The sequence below is a fragment of the Lithobates pipiens genome, unplaced genomic scaffold, assembly GCF_037356315.1.
Source record: "Lithobates pipiens isolate NorthernLeopardFrog02 unplaced genomic scaffold, aLitPip1_a1.2 Scaffold_8, whole genome shotgun sequence".
Taxonomy (NCBI): Eukaryota; Metazoa; Chordata; class Amphibia; order Anura; family Ranidae; genus Lithobates; species Lithobates pipiens.
The window spans coordinates 110,588,977-110,612,482 of NW_027507903.1; the positions used below are offsets into that span (position 1 = coordinate 110,588,977).

Consider the following 23,506-nt stretch of genomic DNA (forward strand, 5'->3'; position numbering starts at 1 on the left):
ACCCTAAACTACGTGGAGGTTTTTTTTTACTGTAAGAGCGGCAAGGGTGTGGAATGCCCTTCCACAGGTGGTGGTGGTATCAGCAGGGAGCATCAATGGTTTTTAAAAAACTATTAGATAAGCACCTGAACAACCACAACATACAGAGATCTACAACGTAATACTGATATATATATATATATATATATATATATATATATATATATATATATATATATATATATATATATATATATAATCACACACATAGGATGGACTTGTGTATGTTTTCAACCTCCCCTACTATGTAACTATTTGAGATCGCCCCAGATGGCTCAATGATATTGAGCTCAGGAGACAGAGCTGTAGCCAATGACAGGTTTGACTTGGCCTGGATCATTGTCATTTTGGAATGTCTAAGTATGTCCCATGTGCAGCTTCCTGGCTGATGAATCCAAATGTTCCTCCAGTATTTTTTGATGGCATACTGCATTTATCTTGCCATCAATTTTGACCAAACTTACTGTGCCTTTTGTAGTTTACACATCTCCAAAACATCAGTGATCCAGCTCCGTGTTTCACAGTAGGAATGGTGTACCTTTCATCATAGGCCTTGTTGACTTCTCCATATATGTAGCATTTATGATTGTGGCCAAAAAGCTCAATTTTGGTCTCATCATGTGTTTGTGCCAGAAGATTTGATGCTCGTCTCTGTGCTGTTTTTGGCATATTGTGAGTGGGATACTTTGCAGCATTTGCATAGTTATTTCTTTCTTCTGGTGACTCGACCATGCAGCCCATCTTTCTTCAAGTGCAGACTTATTGTGTATCTTGAAACAGCCACGCCACACTGTTTACATCTCCCTGTTCTGCCACTCTGTGACACGTGGGACCCGTGGGCACGGTCCTGGAGTATGTGTCAGGTGACCCGCACACACAATGCCATGTCTTAAAGGCACAGGTACGCCCGTTTGCGCAGCCATGCCATCGTGCACTGGCCGCCAAGCGGTTAAATATAATGCACAATACTGGTAAACGTTTACTTTAAATGTAATGTCTTATGTTGCCTCCAGCCTAACTGCCTTCTCTGGGTTCAGATGCTGATCTTCCCGGGACAGTCTTTTTAAAGTGAAATATAATATATTTTTTTGTTTATATAAACAACAAACATGTTATGCTTACCCGTTATGTAATGGTTTTGCACAGAGCAGTCCTGATCCTCCTCTTCTGGGGTCCCCCGCCATTGCTACTAGCTCCTCCTGCCTTCAGAATGCCCCAAAATCAAGCTGTGTAGCCCCTATAGCAAGCTATATAAAAATAAACTTCTAACTTTAGAACCACTCACTTCCTGCCCAGGACTACATGTCCCATAAGGCATTGCCCCTCACATATTCACAAGTTCTCAGGCACTTACTGACATCGATGGTGTACTGAGCGGTATGTGTGCTGCACAGCATTTCCTGATATGTAAATAAATAATGCATTCTGTATGCAGGCCAACTAATCGGCTAGATTAATCGATTATGAAAATAGAGAGTATTAGCTTTTAGTAGTACTCTACTCTAGTAGTACTACTACTCTTTAGTACACCACCTTCCCCTTTCATATACCTTCATGTTTGACTCCTAGTTATAATGCCCATATATCCTACTTCCGGGTGTATATATATGTGTGTGTGTATGTATGTATATATGTATATATATATATATATATATGTTGGGACTTGTAGTTCATTCATTCACAGAACTCTGAGAATAAATGACGCAGCCGTGTGGGCGGAGCTACATTGATTTCGAAAACTGTCAGCCAGTAGGATAAACTTTTCCCTGTACTGCTGTCACAGGGAGGGGGGAAATCGGGCAGCGGCTGCAGCATTGGGAACATGTAACACGTTCCCAAAGGTGAATTTATCATTTAAAGTTTGCTTTTAATTTAAGGCATTTTCATGTGTTGTTAAAGATGTAATCCAGTCAAAAGTGAAACTTGACACTGACACACATCTGGTGGAATGTTCGGCCAGCCAGCAACAACACTCACAACTACACTTTCTGACTTTCGATCTACAGTTTGAAATGTTTTTTCTTTCTCTTTACAGGGATATTGAACCTTGCAATGGTAGAAATACTTTTTTCACCCGAGAGTCTTACGAAAAATTTTCCCTGGGTCCCACTGCTTCCGAACTTTTACTTCTTTGTAACAAGTAAAGTATTTCTTTTTTTTCTTGTCATTCCGTGTTCTTTAAGCTATTGTGTATGTTTAGCTAATCACTATATTTGTTTTTATGTATGGTATGTCTTAGCCATCAGATCGTTGATGCATACAATGGTTACATCCATCTCTCCTGCTATACTCGCCTTAACATATAAAGATTGTGTATGTGGTGTAAAGTGTTATGAAATATAGTATATTAACTTCATAATTCAATACGACAATAAACCTAATCAACAAACATTGAGATCCAAACTTTGGTCATTGTGGATTTTGTTTGTCATCTGTGTTTTTGTGTGTGGTTTTTTTATTTTATTTTTTTATCAGATTTTAAATAAACTGTGATGTTTTGGCACTTTCATAGGAGGGCCAATTAAAGGAGATTGGTAGTCGCAGCCTGCACCTCTGTAGTTAAAAAACAAACAAAAAAAAAACGACTTTGTAAAATGTGTGACACGGCAGTGGATATTCGCAGGGAATAGTGAATATGTGTCACAGAATTAAATGTGTGTTACTGAACGAACCTATCGAAGGGGTTCCCAGATGCACTGCAACCTAATTTTTTTTTCAAATAACGTTTTATTCACCATCAGTGAAAACAGAGGCATAGAAACAGTACAGTAGTGCAATAAAAGACAATCACCTATAGGGCTATACAGAAGTAAATATAGGTATGTGACAGGCAGCAGCGGAGCACAAACATGTGCCATAGAGTCCAGTGTTTCGGGCGATGGAGTGTCACGGGGCGGGAGGCACCAAAAATCGGCCATCCGCCCCATAGCCCCCATGACCCAGTACGTGCTGCCAAGTGGCCTAAGCAACCTAATTTTTAATGTTCCTGGTAGACAAAATTGTCATAGCAACCAGGGTGTATTTAATTTTAAAATAAGTCGAATTAAATCACTAGTAAAAAGGCTTATTATTAAAGGGCAACTGTCCTCTGACCCAGTGACTCTCCGGCAGTCCCATTCTCTTTATTAGGACAGCTGGTTATGCGACAGTGACATAACAAGGTTAGGGATGGGCTGCAGCAGGTGAGCGGATGCCCGCTAACGGGCACTGCCAAGATGGATCTGAAATGACAGTTGCCCTTTAAAGTGGTTGTAAACCCTTACAACACACTTTTACCTACAGGTAAGCCTAGATTAAGGCTTACCTGTATGTCCAAGAAATATCTCCTAAACCTATATGGTTTAGGAGATATTTTCCGAAGACAGGCACCGCTGTCTATGGCGCATGCACCGTAGACAGCGGCGCGCAGGCGCACTCTTCGTCAACGTCGAAGATGCCGCGCGTGTTGGCTCCCGTGCGCATGCGTGGGAGTGACGTCATCGCGGCTTTGCCGAATGACAGCGGCGGAGCTGCGAAACCCCACCGAGAAGATGGATGCGCCAGACTACAGGGGACAGCGGTGACTTCGCTGGCTCCTGTGTCAGGTAAGTGACACATAATGGGCTACTATGCGATGCATAGTAGTCCATTTATGCTTTACCTTTGCAGGGAATGAAAGAGGAAGTAAACCCATTAGGGTTTACTTCCTCTTTAAATGTAAGGACTTATTCTTGCTGGTAGTTAGAATCTTTAATATTTGTAAACAAAATTAAGGTTTCCTCCTTAGAATAATCTGTCAGGTTAGTAAAACAGCGATATCGGAACCGATTCAATCATACAGTTTGTAGTGTACATAGATTTGCAAAACAATGGCATAAAGGAATATTCCTGAACTTTGTTTTATCTGATAGTTACTGTGAAATTGTGTGCAATGCATGTTCTCAGTTTTCAGAGCTTGGATTCATTGAATGATTTTACCAAAAATGTAAATATTTTAGAATATACAGCTTTATGCTGAATAAACGAAATAATTAATTTATCCTAAATAGAAAACTATATTTAGTCTTCTTCTCTCTCCTCCTTTTTATTTTTTTATTTTTTTTTTACTCCAAAAGCATTTTATTCAAATAAATTTGATAAAAATCGGATTTATACCGCCCCTTTTCTTTAAAAAATAAAAATAAAATCATTGACTTTTATTTACCCTGATAGCAACTGCCTGGTGGTAGACCTGGCGATTGTAACTTAAATTGACATGGATAATGATAATTAAAAAAAGATGGTCAGCGTTTTGAAAGATACGGGTTTGAGAGAGTTTAGGACCCCTGGATCCAATACTTCAGTCTCTTGCTTCATGATGGTGTGGTGGCGGCCAGGAAAGCCAGTGAATGGACTAATTGCTTTTCTTTTCTTTCCCCTCTTCTCTTACTCCTCTTCCTTCTGTTATGTTGCTGAGGACAAGGTATCCCTCCATCTATCACAGATTGTGATCTTGAGTATATCTCCTGTCAATGAGTGGTTGCTATGGAACAGTTACTTTGATGTAGTATTGGTGTGTCCCACTAGTGGGCGCAGTACACAATCTGAATGTCTTGCTGTTTTCAGCTGACCTTCTTTTTTGATACCTAAGTCACTCATCATCTGTACCTATTTGTTTTGTTGATTTTGACTTTGGATAACTACAAAATTTGACTGCTTTAAAAATGTCCAACTTTATTGTCATAGATGTAACTTTAGTCAGAAAATTAAAGTGTAACTTTACTCTGTCAGTCAACATTGATTATTTTTATTCCTCATTCTGCTACCATTAGTAAATAGATAGGAAAGTATATCATATTTGTTTTACCCACGTCGGCCCTGGAAGATTTGGCTACTCAATGACCAGGCCATTTTTTGCGATATGGCACTGCGTTGCTTTAACTGACAATTACATGGTCATGCAATGCTGTACCCAAACAACATTTACGTCATTTTTTTCCCCACAAATAGAGCTTTCTTTTGGTGGTATCGCCTCGTGGTTTTGCGACAATTGTTTTGACAATCTTTTTGCTATAATAGATATCCCACTTTTTTTTTTTTTTTTTATCAAACAATTATTTTCCTCAGTTTAGGCCGATACATATTCGTCTACATATTTTTGGTAAAAAAAATCGCAATAAGCGTATATTGGTTTGAGCAAAAATTATAGCGTCTACAAAATGGGGGATAAATTTATGGCATTTTTATTATTTATTTTGTTACTAGTAAATATTATTTATTTTATTGGGACTGCAATATTGCGGCGGACACTTTTGACATATTTTGGGGACCAGTGACAATTGTACAGCAATCAGTGCTATAAAAATGCACCGATTACTGTATAAATGTCACTGGCAGGTAATGGGTAACACTAGGGGGCGATCAAGGGGTTAACTGTTCCCTGGGTGTGCTCTAACTGAAGGAGGATGGGACTATCTGGGAGGAGACTTGCATAGTATGAACGCACAATCTTCCCTTGAGAGAACTGGGATCTGTGAGTTTAGCTGCTTGCCAACCAGTAAACTGCGGTTACTGGTTGGCAAGCGGTTAAACTTCTTCCCATTTCTCTTTTGTTCATTGACGGATACAGCACCTTTTTTTTAATCTTGACCTTAGTGTTCTATCGCCATCTTCAGGAGAGGACTAGGCAGAACATGTAAAAACAGCAAAACTGCACAGTACCCAGGGGCGGTCCTACTGGCTATAACCCTTCACTCTGCTTCCAGCAGCTCAGTTTCTTTCTGCCTAGTCTATAAGAAGGACCTGGCTCTATGTGGGGACCATTGGTTCTTCTTTTTTTCTTCTTTTTGATTCCAGTGATCTACAATCAACAGCCGGGCTGGGTGACAGGCTGGATAATATAGATCTTGGTAGTCTCCCCAGCCTGGCCATCGAGTGTGAGCAGATCCTAGCTATGCACTGGGTCGGGCACGACATGCCCCGTCTGGCTCAGGGGCGGCCGTTGAGCTATATGCTTCGGGGGACACACATGACCGGGCTACTGCAGTCTGAGTCAGTGTGCCGTGGCTGACAGCCACTCCGTACTGTTCCGGTGATGGGTCTGTCCATGGAATGCATCCAGCAGACCCTGCAGAAGGTGTAAGTATGGTTCCACCTGTCTCGGCAGGATGGAGCAGCTGGGCATTCCCTGGGAGGTCGACTACGGGGTCTCTCACTCTCCCATTCTTCTCTCCCTGTCCTTTTCCCTCCTGCCCATGCTATGGGCTGCTGTGCGACTGGGCATAGGGTGTGCGGTGCACATACCTGGCTGGGAGTCCTCAGGATGGTGTCTGAGTCCTGGCAGGGGGCTGCAATGGCGGTTGGTGGTCTGCTTGTTTTCTCCCTATTTTTAGGCCGTTTTTTGCATGTCTGTGTGTTTGCCATGTAGGATCTGGCCGCCGCGCCAACTGTGGCCATTTTCCGGGGGCCACGGCCATTTTCTTGTAGCCGCAGCCAGTTTTCTTAACTGTGCCCATTTTCTTGAAGTCCGGCGGCCATTTTCCTGACAGTGTTTTTTTGCTGAGACAGCCGGCTGCCATTTTCTAGTAACCGCAGCTTTGTTTCACTCTAGTGCTAGATGGCTGTTTCAGTCTGGAACAGCATGAAACTGACACAGAACACCTTGTGGCTGGCACAGGGGAGAGTGGACAGCGGCAACACAGCGCAGTACATGGGTCAGGGTGGTGAGTCCTGCGGGGGGCCCCCTCAGTCTGTGGCAGCTAGGAGGGTGGGATTTTGTTGTCGCTTGCCTTAGGTCCCTAAGTGGTGACAGTCGAGAGTGGGTCAGCATGGCGTCAGAAGCTGGAGCTTCTTCCCCAGACATCCCTGTTATTGATCACCTGCACCTGCGGTGCCTATGGACGCTTTGTTGGTGGTCCTGGAGTCCTTTGTTGCCAGGGTGGAAGCGGCGTGTGGGAGCAAGGGGGGTAAACGCCCCTTACCCCCCACTTTCTTCTGGGGAAAGCTCTGATTCAGACTCTGACCCCGTTGTGACAGGTGGCCCCTGTTCTGACATGTCAGAAGATGCGGACCAGGACCGTTCAGACAACGAGGATGACTCCATGTCCGGGTCAGTGCAGGAAAAAGCACTAGTAGGAGCACTTATCACATCGGTGCGGGCTACCCTAAAGATGGATGATATGGCGAGGGCATCTGCAGAGGTGTTGGTCGCTTTTGGGTCCCACAAGCTCGTCCGCAATGCTGGGGTGTTTCCCTACCCAACTGATTTTGATAAGTTTATTTACAAGGAGTGGGGAAGCCTGCAGCGGGCCTTCTCAGTCCCGAGACGGATGGCGGTGCGTTACCCCTTTTTGAGGAGAGTTTCCTGGAAAAAAAATGGACATCTCCTACAGTCATTGAGGCCTACAGTCGGCCCAGGGTCGCTAGACGCAGGAAGAATCCCGCCTGCCGATCAATGTGCTGGAGCTTCAAGCGATCAGGCGGTGCCTCTCCACATGGTCACAGAGGCTGCAGGGGCGTCCGGTCAGGATCCAGTCGGACAACGCCACGGTAGTGGAGTATGTCAACCAACAAGGAGGAACAAGCAGTTCGGCTGCAGCACTGGAGGTTGCTCACATCATGCGGTGGGCCGAGTGGCGCTTGCCGGCTCTGTCGGTGGTATACATTCTGGCCGTAGAAAACTGGCAGGTGGACTACCTTAGTCGCCTGATGCTGGACCAAGGGGAATGGTTGCTGCATCCGGATGTATTTTGGCTCATTTGCCTAAGGTGGGGCACACCAGATTTGGATCTCTTGGCCTCTCGGCTCAATTGGAAGGTACAGAGGTTTGTGGTCAGGTCAAGAGTCCCCTGGGGGGACACGTTGGCTCCATGGGGGCATTATTGGCTGATTTATGCCTCTCCCCGCCCCCCCCCCCGCCCACTCAAACTCCTACCCCCCTCTGCCATGCAGGGTGGAGGCTGAGGGGATTCCGGTAATTCTGATTGCCCAAGATTGGCCTCGACGCCCTTGGTATGCCGACATAGAATGATGGCGGATGTTTCTTGGCGGCTGCCGATGCGGGAGGACCTGCATTGGCAGCATCTGTCGCAAGGTCCAATACTTCACCCTGGTTTTAACAGCATGGCCGTTGAAAGCAAGGTGCTAAGGGACCGAAGACTGTCAGATTTGGTTATCTCCACTATGCTGAGGGCACGGAAGTCCTCTTCTCGGAAGGTTTATTATTGTACATGGAAGGCCTACATCTCCATGTGTGAGGAGATGGGGTGGCGTCCGCGTACATATTCAGTTTCCAGGATCCTGCTGTTTTTGCAGCGAGAAACTTGCATTAAGCACCATTAGGGGCAGGTATCAGCTTTGGCTGTCTTTTTTTTTTTTTTTTTTTCCCCAAGACCTTTGACTCATTCATTGGTGAGTACGTTTGTTCAGGGGGTTCGACATGTGGCCCCTCCGGTTCGACCACCGCTTGCCTCCGTGGGATTTGAATCTGGTGCTCTCGGTACTTCAGAAACATTTGAAAACATTAGGGAGATTCTCTAGCTCTTGTTTTGCAGGCGGACGTTTAACCACTTAACAACCGCCCATTGCCGATTAACGGCTTCAGGGCGGTTGTTTAACTCTGAGAGGCCGTTAATTAACGGCCTCACAGAATTCTGCTCTCGCGCGCCCCCTGGGGCGCGCACACGAGATCATCCGTGACCCGGCGCATCATGGATCACGGTAAACAGCCGCTCGTCGCGGCCGTTTACCACGTGATCGCTCCGTCAAATGACGGAGTGATCACTTGTAAACAAACCGGCGTCATGTTATGCCGCCGGTTCCTCCCTCCCCCTCTCTGTACCGATCGGTACAGCGGAGGGGAAAGAGATCGGTGTTAGCAGCGATGTGGGCTGCATCTGCAGTGCTCACCGAATTTAACCCCTCAATTCCCTGCCAATACTCTGCAATACCCTGCAATACTCTGCAGTACCCTGCCATTACTCCGCAGTACCCCCCAATACTCTGCAATACCCCCAATACTCTGCAATACCCTGCCAATACCCAGCCATACTCGGTGATACCCTGCAATACCCAGCCATAGACTTCCCCCCCCCCCCCCCCACCCCACCCCTCACCGCCCTCCGGTACTTCTACCAACTCGCCAATACGATCAAAGCCAGAATCTTCTTCTTCTTCTTCTTCTTTTTTTTTTTTCTTTTTTTTTTTTTTTTTTTTTTTCAGGCTTCCCAGCCTAGAGGTGAGATGTGGGGTCATATTGACCCCCAGATTTCACTGTAAAGAGGACCTGTCATCCCATATTCCTATTACAAGGGATGTTTACATTCCTTGTAATAGGAATAAAAGTGATCAAAAATTTATTTTTGGGGAAAAAAATGTCAAACTAAAATAAAGTAAAATGAACAATAACTTTTTTTTTTTTTTTTTTTAAAGCGCCCCTGTCCCCATGTGCTCGCATGCAGAAGCGAACGCATACGTAAGCCCCACCCACATATGAAAACGGTGTTCAAACCACACGTGGGGTATCGCCGTGAACGTTAGAGCGAGAGCAATAATTCTAGCCCTAGACCTCCTCTGTAACTCAAAACATGTAACCAGTAAAAAAAATTTAAAGCAGCGCCTATGGGGATTTTTAAGTAGCGACGTTTTGCGCCATTCCACGGGCGTGTGCAATTTTGAAGCGTGACATGTTCGATATCTATTTACTCAGCATAACTTCATCTTTCACTTTATGCAAAAATTGGGCTAACTTTACTTTTTTTTTTTTTTTTTTTTTTAGCACAAAACTTTTTTTTCCCCCCCAAAAACGCGTTAGAAAAATTGCTGCGCAAATACCGTGTGAGATAAAAATTTGCAACGACCACCATTGTATTCTCCAGGGTCTTTGCTAAAAATATATATATAATGTTTTGGGTTTCTGTGTAATTTTCTAGCAAATAAATGATGATTTTTACATGTAGGAGAGAAATGTCAGAATTGTCCTGGGTGCTCCAGAACGCCTGATGGCGCTCCCTGCATTTTGGGCCTCTGTATGTGGCCACACTGTGTAAAAGTCTCACACATGTGGCATCGCTGTACTCGGGAGTAATAGCAGAATGTGTTTTGGGGTGTAATTTGTGGTATGCATATGCTGTGTGTGAGAAATAACCTGATAATATGACAATTTTGTGAAAAAAAAGAAAAAAAAATCTTGATTTTTTGCAAAGAATTGTGGAAAAAAAATGACAACTTCAAAAAACTCATCATGCCTCTTACTAAATACATTGGAATGTCTTCTTTCCAAAAAGGGGTCATTTGGGGGGTATTTGTACTTTTCTGGCATGTTAGGGTCTCAAGAATTGAAATAGGTCGTCAGTACTTCAGGTGTGATCAATTTTCAGATATTGGCACCATAGCTTGTGGACTCTATAACTTTCACAAAGACCAAATAATATCCACCAATTTGTACTTATTTTTACCAAAGATATGTAGTAGTATAAATTTTGGCCAAAATTTCTGAAGAAAAAATTACTAATCTGCTAAATTTTATAACAGAAACGAAGAAAAATTCATTTTTTCACAGAATTTTCGGTCTTTTTTCTTTTATAGCACAAAAAATTAAAAACTGAGAGGTGATTAAATACCACCAAAAGAAAGCTCCATTGGTGTGAAAAAAAGGACAAAAATTTCATATAGGTCCAGTGTTGCATGACTGAGTAATTGTCATTCAAAATGTGAGAGCACCAAAAGCTGAAAATTGGTCTGGTTATTAAGGGTGTTTAAGTGCCCAGTGGTCAAGTGGTTAAGTTAAGAAGTTGCAACTCCTCTGTTGAGAGGTTCCTTTTTTCTTGTTGTTCCCACCCCTGATTTTTTTTTTTTTTTTTTTACGCTGCTTGGGGATGTCCCTAAGGTCAAGATTAAAGGTGCTGTGTCCGTCGATGAACAAAAGAGAAAATGGGATTTTTGTACTCGTCGTAAAATCCTTTTCGCTGACGTTCATTGACGGACGCAGCACCCACCCATCCTATTTGTTTGTACTGCTTTTTGATGAACTGAGCTGCTGGAAGCAGAGTGAGGGGTTATAAGCCAGGATGGTACTGTGCAGTTTTGCTGTTTTTACATGTTCTGCCTAGTCCTCTCCTGGAGGTGGTGATATAACCCTAAGGTCAAGATTAAAGGTGCTGTGTCCATCAATGAACTTCAGAGAAAAGGATTTTAAGGTGAGTACAAAAATCCTATATATTTTTTTTTTTCTGCATTTCTTCAATTACATCCTGATTTCTTGCTTAGGCAAGTGGTGGCTTACATCCCAGGAGTCTTCAGGAGCAGGGTTTTTCTCAGCTTGGCACACTTGCAAACATGCTTGAGCTAAGGGCAGATGGATTCCAGGGAGTAAATTCTACATGAATCATTTTGCCCTTCCTACAAAATGGCAATGGCCAGAAATGATAGGGGATGTGATTTCTCAACAGAGTAAAGCATGAGGACATGTTAGTGCTGGCCCCTTTTGCAGGTATAGCTTTGCAAATCATTAAAGTGATTGTAAACTAGCACTTTGTAAAACAACCCTTTAAAGCGGAGGTCCACCCTAAAGTGGACCTTCCGCTCATCGGAACCCTCCCCCCCTCCGGTGCCACAATCGGCACCTTTCAGGGGGGAGGGGGGTGCAGTTACCTGGATAATCCAGGTAACTGCACCCACTTCCGGGACAGCTCTCTGCGGAAAGGGGCGTAACTTACGCCCCTTTCCGCAAGTGCCCGCCCCTTCCCGCAAGTGCCCCGCTGCCTGCTGGGAAACGCACAGCTCCCAGAGGCAGCGGGGAGCGTCCTTATTGCGCAGCGCAATTCGCGCATGCGCAGTAGGGAACTGGGAAATGAAGCCAAAAGGCTCCATTTCCTGATTCCCATACCCAAGATGGCGGCGGCAGGACCCGACAGACGACCTAGCGATCGGCTTCGGGTGCCGACATCGCGGGCGCGCTGGACAGGTAAGTGTCACTATTTTAAAAGTCAGCAGCTGCAGTATTTGTAGCTGTAGCTGCTGGCTTTTAAAAAAAAAAAAAAAAAAACACGGAGTCCCGGTGGACTCCCGCTTTAAGTTTTAAATAGAAATAAAATCCAAAACATTCATTCATGTATAGATTAAGAAAAAAAAAAAAGTGATCATGTTCCTCTGTTCTCAGCGGCATTAAAACTGGGGAATATCAGGAATATGAAGTGTTGGGGAAACATATTCTGTGCATATACCGGTTAAAATCCGAACTCGCCCTGCTCTGCACAGGCTCAGTTGCTCTCTATTTTTAGGCACATTGCCTAAAATGTAGAGGATGATCTGCTGACAGCGTGAAGATTTACTGCTGCTCACAGGCTCTGGGCTTCAGCAAAATGGCAGCCCCCGGCAAGAAGAAATGCTTGGGTCAATTTACACCACACACTAATTTTGGCAGCATAATTCTTTATGTGGAGTACCTTATTAACCACTTAATCCCCGGAATAATTTGCCCCCTTAATGACAGGCCATTTTTTTATTCTTTTTTTGCAATACGCCACTGCGTCACTTTAACTGACAATTGCTGTACCCTACCTGAATTGATGTCTTTTTTTCCCCCCCACAAATAGAGCTTTATTTTGGTGGTATTTGATCACCTGTGCAGTTTTTATTGTTTGCGCTATAAACAAAGAGCGACAATTTTGAAGAAAAAACTTTTTTCTTTTTTTTTTCTTCTTTAATACATGTTTTGTTTGTGTCCTTGTGGGAGAGGAGAATGGCCTCGTTTTCACAGGTATCTGTGTTTTTTAGAAGGGCACACAGGTTCCTGCTGACAGGAAAAATGTTTAAAAACTTTTATCATCCATTGCGTTTTAAAGTGTTTAGACGCATTTAGGCGAGCTTGCATGTGTGTACATGCAGTAAAAACTTAGGATCTGCATGGCCAAGGGCACACCTCTGCTCTCATTTTTTTTTTTTTTTTTTTTTTAATGCTGCTAAACGCAGTGCTACATAATGACCCCCGATGCACCTCTCCGAATGGCACAATTAATTTTACTTCTGCTGCATACCGATGTGTGCAGAATTAGATATTGCATGTATCTGTATGCAGCGTTTTTTACACCCTGTGTGAGCGAGGCAATAGGGACCCAGTCAAGAAATCCTGACAGTCTCTAACCCTTCCACAGTCTCTCCAAAACAAAATAAAAGGTTTCTCTTTGTTAGGAAAACTATTTTTTTGTTTGTTTGTTCCACTAACTAGACCCCTATATCTCTGTTTAAGTCTACTTTATAAAAAGCTAACTCTACCCTCACTACTGTTATGTTTTGCACCCATATTTATGGTGTAAGATGGTGGCACGCAGACCATACCTCCAAAACACTTTCCTCATCTTGTGACAGCATATGGGGGTCCTTCTCTCTTTCAGCAGCTGTCAGATGTGAAATTGGTGTGACTGTGTGACTCCACCCATGCTGCCATGTCAGTCATTGACAGATATAATGAATGAATATACTGCAAATTCCATCTTCCACCGCAACAGATCACTGCACTTGTAGTTCATTCACACTTTCTCCAGGTATGTGCTCAATCACACGGGTGCCTAGGGGGGTGGCAAAAGCAGCCAATTGAGCCACAGTTTTTCCACCAGTCAACTGCCTATTTAAACAAAACAATACAGCCACCTAGGGTTGCACCCTTGCCATGGCAAAATGTAAATGACATGGTTGGTATTCAGCAAGTGGTACTGCTGCTAAATGTGACACATTCATGTGAAGGGGGCTGCAGCACAACTGTGTGCAATGCACACTGTTGAGAGATGTTGGCTCAGCATTTTGAGGTTTAAAACGGGTGGTAAGGAGATGAAATATCACATTTCAAGTGCCCTCTGAAGGAACTAATCTTTATTTGTATCTGTTTGGCTGATTATATTCACACCTACCGTATTTATCGGCGTATAACACGCAGATTGATTTTAAGAGTGAAGTTTCAGTAAAAAAAATTAAATTTTAGAGGGGCCCATCTGCAGTCTCGCCATTGCCGTCAATGCAGCCTGATCGATGCCCATCTGTAGCCTAGAGGGGAGAGGGAGGGGGTGGCGGTGGTACGAGCCCTGACAGATTACATACAATGAGAATCGGAGACTGCCAAGTAAACAGTAGATTCTCACTGTATGTAATCTGATGACGCTCGTCCCTGCCCCCTCCGAGGCAGCTAAAATTGAAGTATTGGCTTCTAACACACACCTGCTATTTGCACCTGATTTTCATGGTGAAAAAGTGAGTGTTATACCCCAATAAATACAATAATTATAATTTTTGTGATCATAAGTTTACATACTCTGGCAGAATTTATGATTTCTTGGCCATTTTTCATAAAATATGAATAACACAAACTTTTCTTTCACTCATGGTTAGTGTTTGGCTGAAGCCATTTATTATCAATAAACTGTGTTTTTACCTTTTTTTAATTTATGATAATCGTGATTATGATTTAAAAAGAGTAAACACAGTTGAGTTGAAGCCATTTATTATCAATCTGTGAAAGATGTTTTTGCAGTGTTCATATTCTCTGGAAAATGTCCAAGAAAGCTGCCTAATCTATCCCACGCCTTTCAGATACCATTGTAACAAGATAGGTAATGTGAATAACATTGATTATCTGTATTCATAATATTATGGCTGATTGGTGTATGTGTGCACGATTTGTTATGGTAGGGCAAAGAAACAATAGTACACATTTTTGTGTTTTTTTTTCCTACCTAAAAACAGATTCAGGGAAATCAATTTTGCCCCAATGACCTGGCAGTAGTTCCCTTAAAATTACTTTTGCCTAACGCAGGTAAGCATTTGCGCCAGTGGCATTAACCTTACCGACATGTGGCTAATAATTAATTACTACCGCAATTTTTCAAATCTGTCGGTGACAAATTAAAGGATTACTGCTTGTTATCCATTAAGAAAACTGGCAGTGATCAAGACCAACTCTGATCTGGCACACGGAGGTACACCAGTCTCCTGACCTGGTAGTCTGGGGGAAGACCACTATACAGGGAACCAAGATCCCACTGATATCTGTGCTCATAGCCTACTGACAGTACGGCCTATGCCCCCCCACCCCCCGACCGGATCTCTTGTAAAAGCAATCCGAGTGGCTATCTAGCCACTGGGTCACTTTTACAAGCAGTGGGAGGGGACATTCCGCTGCCTTCCACGTGCTGTCCCACATGACTGAGACACCTAATTGACCAGCTGGCCCTTCCGCCAGCTGATGGAGGCAGACAAAGACCGGAACCGCTCTGTCTGCCTCTGATATAGTGCTCCAGAAGCAATGAACATTTGATCACACTGATCTTGGTGTGATCAAATGCTTTTAAGGGCAGAGGAGGGATTTTGGGGTCTTAGTGACCCCAGATTTCTCTATAAAGAGTTCCTGTCACTGCCTATTGCTGTTACAAGTTATATTTACAAATTGTTGTTTTAAAGCCATGTTATTAAAAAATTGCAACACCCACCAATTTATTCTCTAGGGACTCTGCTTTAAAAAAAAAAAAAAAAAAAAAAAAAAAAATATATATATATATATATATAGTGACTGCCTGCTTTATTAGGTACACCTTACTCGTACCGGGTTGGATCCCCTTTTGCCTTCAAAATGGCGTTTAATCTTGGTATAGATTCAACAATGTGTTGGAAAATTTCCTCAGATTTTGGGCGATATTGACATGATGGCATCACGCAGTTCCTGCAGATTTGTTGGCTGCACATCCATGATGCAAATCTCCCATTCCACCACATCCCAAAGGTGCTCTATTGGATAGAGATCTGGTGACTGTGGAAGCCATTGGAGTAAAGTGACCTCATCATTATGTTTAACCACTTCGGTACCGCGCTATTGCCAAATGACGGCATTAGCGCGGACCTACATTTCCGGGACTACGTCTATTGACGTCGTCACGGTTACGAGCGGCCTGCGCGCCCCCTGAGGGGCGCGCGCGGCGCGCTCTGTGATCGCCGAGTCCATGAGACTCGCCTGATCACCGATCCGTGCAAGGGGTCGATCCCGACCCCTTATCACGTGATCAGCTGTCAGCCAATGACAGCTGATCATGTGATAGAACGGAGCCAGTAATCGGCTATTATTCCTCCTCGCGCTGACAGCGCGAGGAGAAAAAAAAAAAGCCGATCACCGGCGGCCGTGATCGGGACATCAGTCCCGATCACGGCCATCAATACAAGGGACCACCTGCCTCCCGCAGTGCCATCCTGAAGTAAAATAAAAAGCAAAAGTAAGTGCCCCCCGTCAGTGCCCATAGTGCCCACAGTGCCACCCCACAGTGCCACCCACAGTGCCACCCAATCTGCCTCAAAGGTGCTGCACCCCAGTGCCGCCCATCAGTGCCCAGCAGTGCCGCCCATCAGTGCCCAGCAGTGCCACCTATCAGAGCCACCTATCAGTGCCACCTATCAGTGCCCATCAGTCCCATCTATCTGTGGTACCTATCAGTGCCCATCCGTGCCACCCATCCGTGCCACCCATCCGTGCCACTTATCCGTGCCACCCATCCGTGCCATCTTATCTTTGCCCATCAGTGCCGCCTTATCTGTGCCCATCGGTGCCGCCTTATCTGTGCCTATTAGTGCCGCCTTAACTATGCCTATCAGTGCCCACCAGTGCAGCCCATCAGTGCCCACCAGTGCAGCCCATCAGTGCCCACCAGTGCAGCCCATCAGTGCCCACCAATGCAGCCCATCAGTGCCCACCAATGCAGCCTATCAGTGCCGCCTAATCAGCGCACTTCAATGAAGGAGAAAAATGACCCGTTTGCAAAATTTTATAACAAACTATTAAAACATGATTTTATTTTTTTATTTTTTTGCATCTTTTTTTGTTTGTTTAGCAAAAAATAAAACTCCGAGCTGTAACTAAATACCACCAAAAGAAAGCTCTATTTGTGGGAAAAAAATGATAAAAATTTCATTTGGGTACAGTGTTGTATGCCCGCGCAATTGTCATTCAAAGTGCATCAGCGCTGAAAGCTGAAAATTGGTCTGGGACTGAGGGGGGTTTAAGTGCCCAGTAAGCAAGTGGTTAAGAAACCAGAGGTGAGATGATTTGAGCTTTGTGATATAGTGAATTATCCTGCTGGAAGTAGACATCAGAAGATGGGTATGGTGTAGCCATAAAGGGATGGACATAGTCAGCAATAATACTCAGGTAGGCCGTGGCATTTGGGCCCCTCAGTACCAACTGAGCATCGTTAAAAAGTCTACCAAAAAAAAAATCCCCCACACCATTACACCACCACCAGACTGTACCGATGATACAAGGCAGGGTGGATCCATGATTCATGTTGTTTACACCATATTTCAAGGGTTAATGTGTGCCTAATCAGTGTTTGTGTCTACTAATGTGCTGCTCTCATTAAGGGAAGTGATGGCTTTTCTTTTCCTGCTTTGCAGGGAAAGAAAATCCATCAAATCCTGCTGTCGGGATGGAGTTCTGCATTGTTTACATACAGTGCATCTGGAAAGTATTCAGTGCTTGACTTTTTATGCATTATGTTAGTCTTAATCCAAAATGGATTAAATTCATTATTTTCCTCATTCTATAAACAATACTCCATAATGACAACGTAAAAGTCGTATGTTTGAAATATTGGGAAATGTATTAAAAAAAAAAAAAATCACATTTACATAAGAATTCACAGCCTTGGCTATGACACTCAAAACTGAGCTTGGGTGCATCCTGTTTCCACTGATCAGCCTTGACATGCTTCTACAACTTGATGTGGTAATTTTCAGTTGATTGAAAAATGATTTGGAAAGGCATACACCTGTCTAAGGTCCTACACTTAACAGTGCATGTCCAAGCACAAACCAATTTATGAAGTCCACTGAATTGTCTGTAGACCTCCGAGTCAAGATTATATAGAGGCACAGCTCTAGGGAAGGGTACAGAAACCTTGCAGTCCCAATAAGCACAGTGGCCTTGATCATCCATAAATGGAAGAAGGTTTTATTGATTTTCAAAAATATAGGTTCAACAGGCATTGTACAAAATATTAATTGCACTTGGTGATTGTATAGAACAAATGGCCAACCTACAATAACAGCAGTAACCTATCCCACAAACTTCCAAATGGATATCATAACATATTATTGCAATATTGCCTAAAATGGACCTCTATGGGCCCAGCATATATGTACATTACAACCAATACTAGAAATGGTAAGGAACATCCATTAACCTTACACACACACACACACACACACACACACACACACACGTCAGGGAGCCAGCAACCTGGGATGTAGCTAACCACAGATACAATGATAGGAGCCCGTTTCAATTGCTCTTTATTGCTGGGAGAGCGGAGTGTCCTTCCAGCAGGAGTCTGCAATATCAAGCCAGGGCTGCCAAACCTTGACAGACTTTTTTTGGGCAGGCTCTAGCTCTACCATTGTAAATGAGTTTGTAAATGGGCATAACTTTATTCACTGTGCGGTAAAAGATTTGTATATCTGGAGCAGAGGCATTTTTCCTTCATAGTCAAATGAATTTCCTAGCCTAGAATAATAGGATACGCACAAGTGTTCGAGCATGCATCCTGCGTACAAAGCCTTTTAACACACCAAGCAACCCAACTTCATTGGTATGGGGGACAGGTACTAAAGTATGGTCAAAAAATAGAAAATGTCTTCCAATATGACAAGGCAGGACATGACCATCATCCTTAGACCCGCAAACGAGAACAGGAAGTAGCGGATATAAAGCCTATATGGGCTAACCTAGCAGGAATATAGTGCAATTGGTGTATAAACTTAAATTCTTCCCACCCCTCCTCGTACAGCCCAGGGATCGAAACCTCCCATTTCCGTTGAACCAGTTGGAAGGGGTTGATCCAAGCTGACTGAAGACGAGAATAGATAGTCGTAACCAGTTTTTCAATGTCTGGGTATGACAGTAGCACCTCCAGTGGGGATTCGGAGAGCTCCTGGGTTAAACCTCCAAACTGTGCCTGAATGGTATGACGTAAAAAAAGATTTAAAAAATAATTTATTCACTCTGCAATGAGCCTTCTACTCAAAGGAAACAAAAAATGTTGACAAAAATGTGAGAGGTATGGGTGACATCTAGTCTTGTCCACCTCAGGAAGTCCGGTTGACCCAGGAGCTCTGGGAAGTTTGGGTTCTGCCACAGAGGTGCATTAGGTGACACTTCCTTTAATTGCAATAACACTTTGTTACCCTCCTGCCAGGACAGTCAGCTAATATAATTGGGAGAGCCACGTGAGCAGTGTTTAATCGTTGATCTGTGTAGTGCATCCACAATATAGGTTGGAGCCATAGATTGCAGTCAGTAAAGAGATGGAGGAGTTTGAGGGGATCTCCAGGAACCAGTCATAGACATAAGTAAGTTGTGATGCCAAAAAATAGTGCCAGAGATTCGGACAGGCCAAACCGCCATCAGCTTTAGCAGCTTGGAGAGATGTCCTTGCAATATGTGGGTGTGACCCCTGCCAGAGGAAGGTGGACGAAAGCGAATCTAATTTTTGAAAAAAAATATCTTGACATAAAACTGGGGCTGCTCGAAAAATATATAAGAATTTGGGTAAATATATAACTTTTAAACATGTTTACATGACCAATCAGGTTGAGAGGCAAGGAGGTCCAGGTAGGTAACCTAGCTTCCATGTGTGTTACAATTGGTGTTACGTTTTAAAGATTTAAAAGAGGACAGATCCGCATTAATATGGATCCCTAAATATTTTAAGGTGAGCTGAATTGTCTGTTTGGATTGTTGTAAATATGTGTAATTGAGAATGGGGCCAATTGGGAAAACAGATTTTTTATTTTTTTTTTCCCCATCCTACACGCACCCCAGAGATCCTCCTAAACTCGTCCATGACTCCCATCAGGGACATAAAGGACTGCTCCGAGCCATCCAGGTATATTAAGACATTGTCCGCATAGAGGGAGATTTTTTTTCTTTCTGATAACTCTCCATAGCAGATGCCCCCACCGTCGCCATCTGTCGCTCTGCCAGAGCAAGAGGCCCTCTTGCCAGTGCAAACCGAAGTGGCGACAGTGGGCAGCCCTGTCTAGTACCCCTCTGCAAGGAGAAAACTTCAAAAATATCCATTAGTGCACATCCTAGCCCTCGGATTAGTGTAGAGCAGGCAAACCCATTTAATGTACTGAAGGCTAAAACCCATCCAGTGCATAGTTTCCCAAAGTAAGGACCAGTTAACCATATGAAAAGCCTTCAGCACATCCAGGGATAACACCAGGCCAATTTTATGGTCCGTAGCTACCCCGTGAATATGCAAATAAAGACAACAAATGTTATAAGTACTTTTGCCAGGTATAAACCCAGTTTGATCCAGGTGGAGAATGACCTTTTGTAATCTCATAGGTAGAAGTTTTGCCAGCACCTTCACATCGCTATTTAACAGTGAAATGGGACGATAGGATCCACCTAAAAATGTGTCTTTCTCAGGTTAGACAACACCACTATCAATGCCTCGCATATAGAGGGAGGAAGTTCACCCTCTTAAAAAGCCACTTCAAACTGTGAATGTAATTTTGTTGCTAAGTCTTATGCATAGTTCTTGTACCATTCTGCAGGTAAACCATCTAACCCTGGGGTCTTGTTTGGGGGAGAGAATATATGGCCTGTGTAATTTCCTCAGTCGTCAGGGGTTGATCTAAAATAAGTGTTGGAGTCTTCCAATGCAAGAAACTGAATGGATTCAAAGAACCCGGCCTACTCAAGTTCAGCAGGGGGCCCCGGATCTAAGTATAGGTGTTCATAGAGGGACTGAAAGGTCTGGTTGATAGAGGATCAGAGGTAACTGAGCCAACTGCTAGTTGAATTTGTGGTATGGACCCTTCCCTGTATGCTGTATGAGAAAGGTAAGCCAACAGCTTTCCATATTTCCCACTGTGTTGATGCAACCTAGCTGACAAAGTTGTTTGAGTTGTATCTACCCTATAGAGGTCAAGGGCCTTGTGCGCCCCCACCAGGACACCGTGGGAATCTAGACTGGGGTGTGCAGAATACTGGGCCCTAGCAGCCTCCAAGGCCTGAAGGTTAGCCTGGGTGGTCTTCCTATGTTTAGCAATGTGAGAGATATGAGCCCCACACAGTTGCCTTAAAGGCATGCACTGTGGGGTCCGTAGGGGAGGACCAGGCATTATCCTCCCAGTAATGAGACATAACTTAATGGATGGGTTCCTGAAACTCGGAAGTGGATACCCAGAGGTGACTAAGCTTCCACTGCCGGAATGTTGCCCTATGACCCAATATCAGCTCTACACAAAGGGCAGAATTGTCAGATATCATTTGAAATAAGAATGACACTGTATGTAGGGGACTAAATCCGGTGTCCCCCAAAGCATAGTCCATCCTGGAGAGGGTAGGATATGCCTGAGATTGACAGGAATAAATCCTAGCCATTTTCTGGCGCCATAAGTCTACATACCAAAGGAAGCACACCACTGACCAAACAACTTAGTCATAATGAAGGGGCTTCAATCGGTCCAGACAAGGGTCCAGCACCAAATTGAAGTCCCCAACAATGAGTGGCAATTGTTGATAATTCTGACAAGAGAACACTCAATTCAGTAAAGATTGCAGCTGTGACAAAGGTAAGGACATATACCACCACTAATAATTAATGGCACAGCATATACAGTAAATAGAAGAAAAATGTATCGCCCATTAGGATCAGAAATAACCCGATCACAGGGAAAAGGGAGACCTTTTCGTATTAGAATTGACACCCCCAGGCATAATTAGAGTAGGTGGAGTGATAGCCATGCATTATCCAGTGCTTTTTAAGAGCTAGGACTTTAGGCCCCATTTAAATGTATCTCCTGCAGGCATAGTATTTGTGGTTTGTGAGATTTGAGAAACTCGGAGTCCTGCTTTGATTTAGAATTTAACCCCCTCATATTCCAGGAGATGCACATGACATTGGACATGTTAACGGAAGCAGGGAAGCAGGATTGCACAAGTTTATGCAGAAGGGATCACGGAGCTGCAGAGAGAGACATCCATTCACATGGTGCATCAGGCCATGCCCTCCAAATGGAAGACGTTTCGAACTAGCAGGACTCTTCCTAGAATGGGCCACCCGGCCAAAACGTGAGCGGAGGAGAAGAGCCTTAGTCAGGGAGGTAACCAAGAACCTGATGGCCACTCTGACAGAGCTCCAGCTTTTCTCTGTAGAGAGCGGAGAACCTTCCAGAAGAACAACCCACTCTGCAGCACTACACCAATCAGGCCTGTATGGTAGAGTGGCCAGACAGAAGCCACTCATCAGTAAAAGGCACATGAAAGCCCTTTTCAAGCTGCCAAAAGGCTCCTGAAGAACTCTGACCACGAGAAACAAGTGCTCTGGTCTGATGAAACAGAGATTGAACTCTTTGGCCTGAATAGCATGCCCAGAGGAAACCAGGTGCTGCTCATCACCTGGCCAATATTGTCCCTACAGTGAAGCATGGTGGTGGGGATGTTTTTCAGTGGCAGGAACTGGGACACTAGTCAGGATCAAGGGAAAATGAAAGCCGCAATGTACAGTGACAACCTTGATGAAAATCTACTCCAGAGCACTCCGGACCTCAGACTGAGGCGAAGGTTCATCTTCCAACAGAACAATGACCCTAAGCACACAGCTAAGATAACAAAGGAGTAACTACGGGACAACCCTGTGAATGTCCTTGAGTGGCCCAGCCTAAAACCCGATTAAACATCTCTGGGGAGATCTGAAAATGGCTGTACACCGACGCTCCCCATCCAACCTGATGGAGCTTGAGAGGTCCTGCAAAGAAGAATGGGAGAAACTGCCCAAAAATAGGTGTGCCAAGCCAACATAGTAATGAGCAGGCTGTGAATACTAATGAAAAAGTTTTTTTTTATAAATTTGCAAAGATTTTAAACAAACTTCTTTCACATTGTCATTATGGGGTATGGTTTCTAGAACTTTGAGGAAAATAATTAATAAATGTAATCAATTTTGGAATAAGGCTGTAACATAAAAAAAATGTGGGAAAAGTGAAGCGATGTGAATCCTTTCCAGATGCAATGTATGACGATCTGCGGGCGCCGGCGGACATCTGTTGTCCGGCATCCACTGATCGGCTTCTGCTGTGACTTATCACAGCAGAATCGGCGCACAAAAGTGAGTACACCCCTCACATTTTTGTAAATATTTTATTATATCTTTTCATGTGACAATAACCTTGCTACAATGTAAGGTAGTGAGTGCACAGCTTGTATAAACAGTACATTTGCTGTCCCCTCAAAATAACTCAACACACAGCCATTAATGTCTAAACCACTGGCAACAAAAGTGAGTACATCCCTAAGTGAAAATGTCCAAATTGGACCCAATTAGCCAATTTCCCTCCCCAGTGTCATGTGACTCGTCGGTGTTAAAAGGTCTCATGTGTGAATGGGGAGCAGGTGTGTAAAATTTGGTGTTATTGCTCTCACTCTCTCATACTAGTCACTGGAAGTTCAACATGGCACTTCAAAGAA

The 23,506-nt window shown here is 43.9% G+C and overlaps 1 protein-coding gene across 1 annotated transcript in view; it reads left to right on the top strand.

The window, feature by feature from the left end:
* Positions 1-23,506, top strand: part of ICE2 (interactor of little elongation complex ELL subunit 2) — a 266,066-nt gene that overhangs the window by 25,952 nt on the left and 216,608 nt on the right. The window contains exon 2 of the mRNA XM_077472932.1: positions 2,075-2,179. Within this exon, the coding sequence (XP_077329058.1) occupies positions 2,075-2,179 (105 nt within the window). The remainder of the gene's footprint in view (positions 1-2,074; positions 2,180-23,506) is intronic.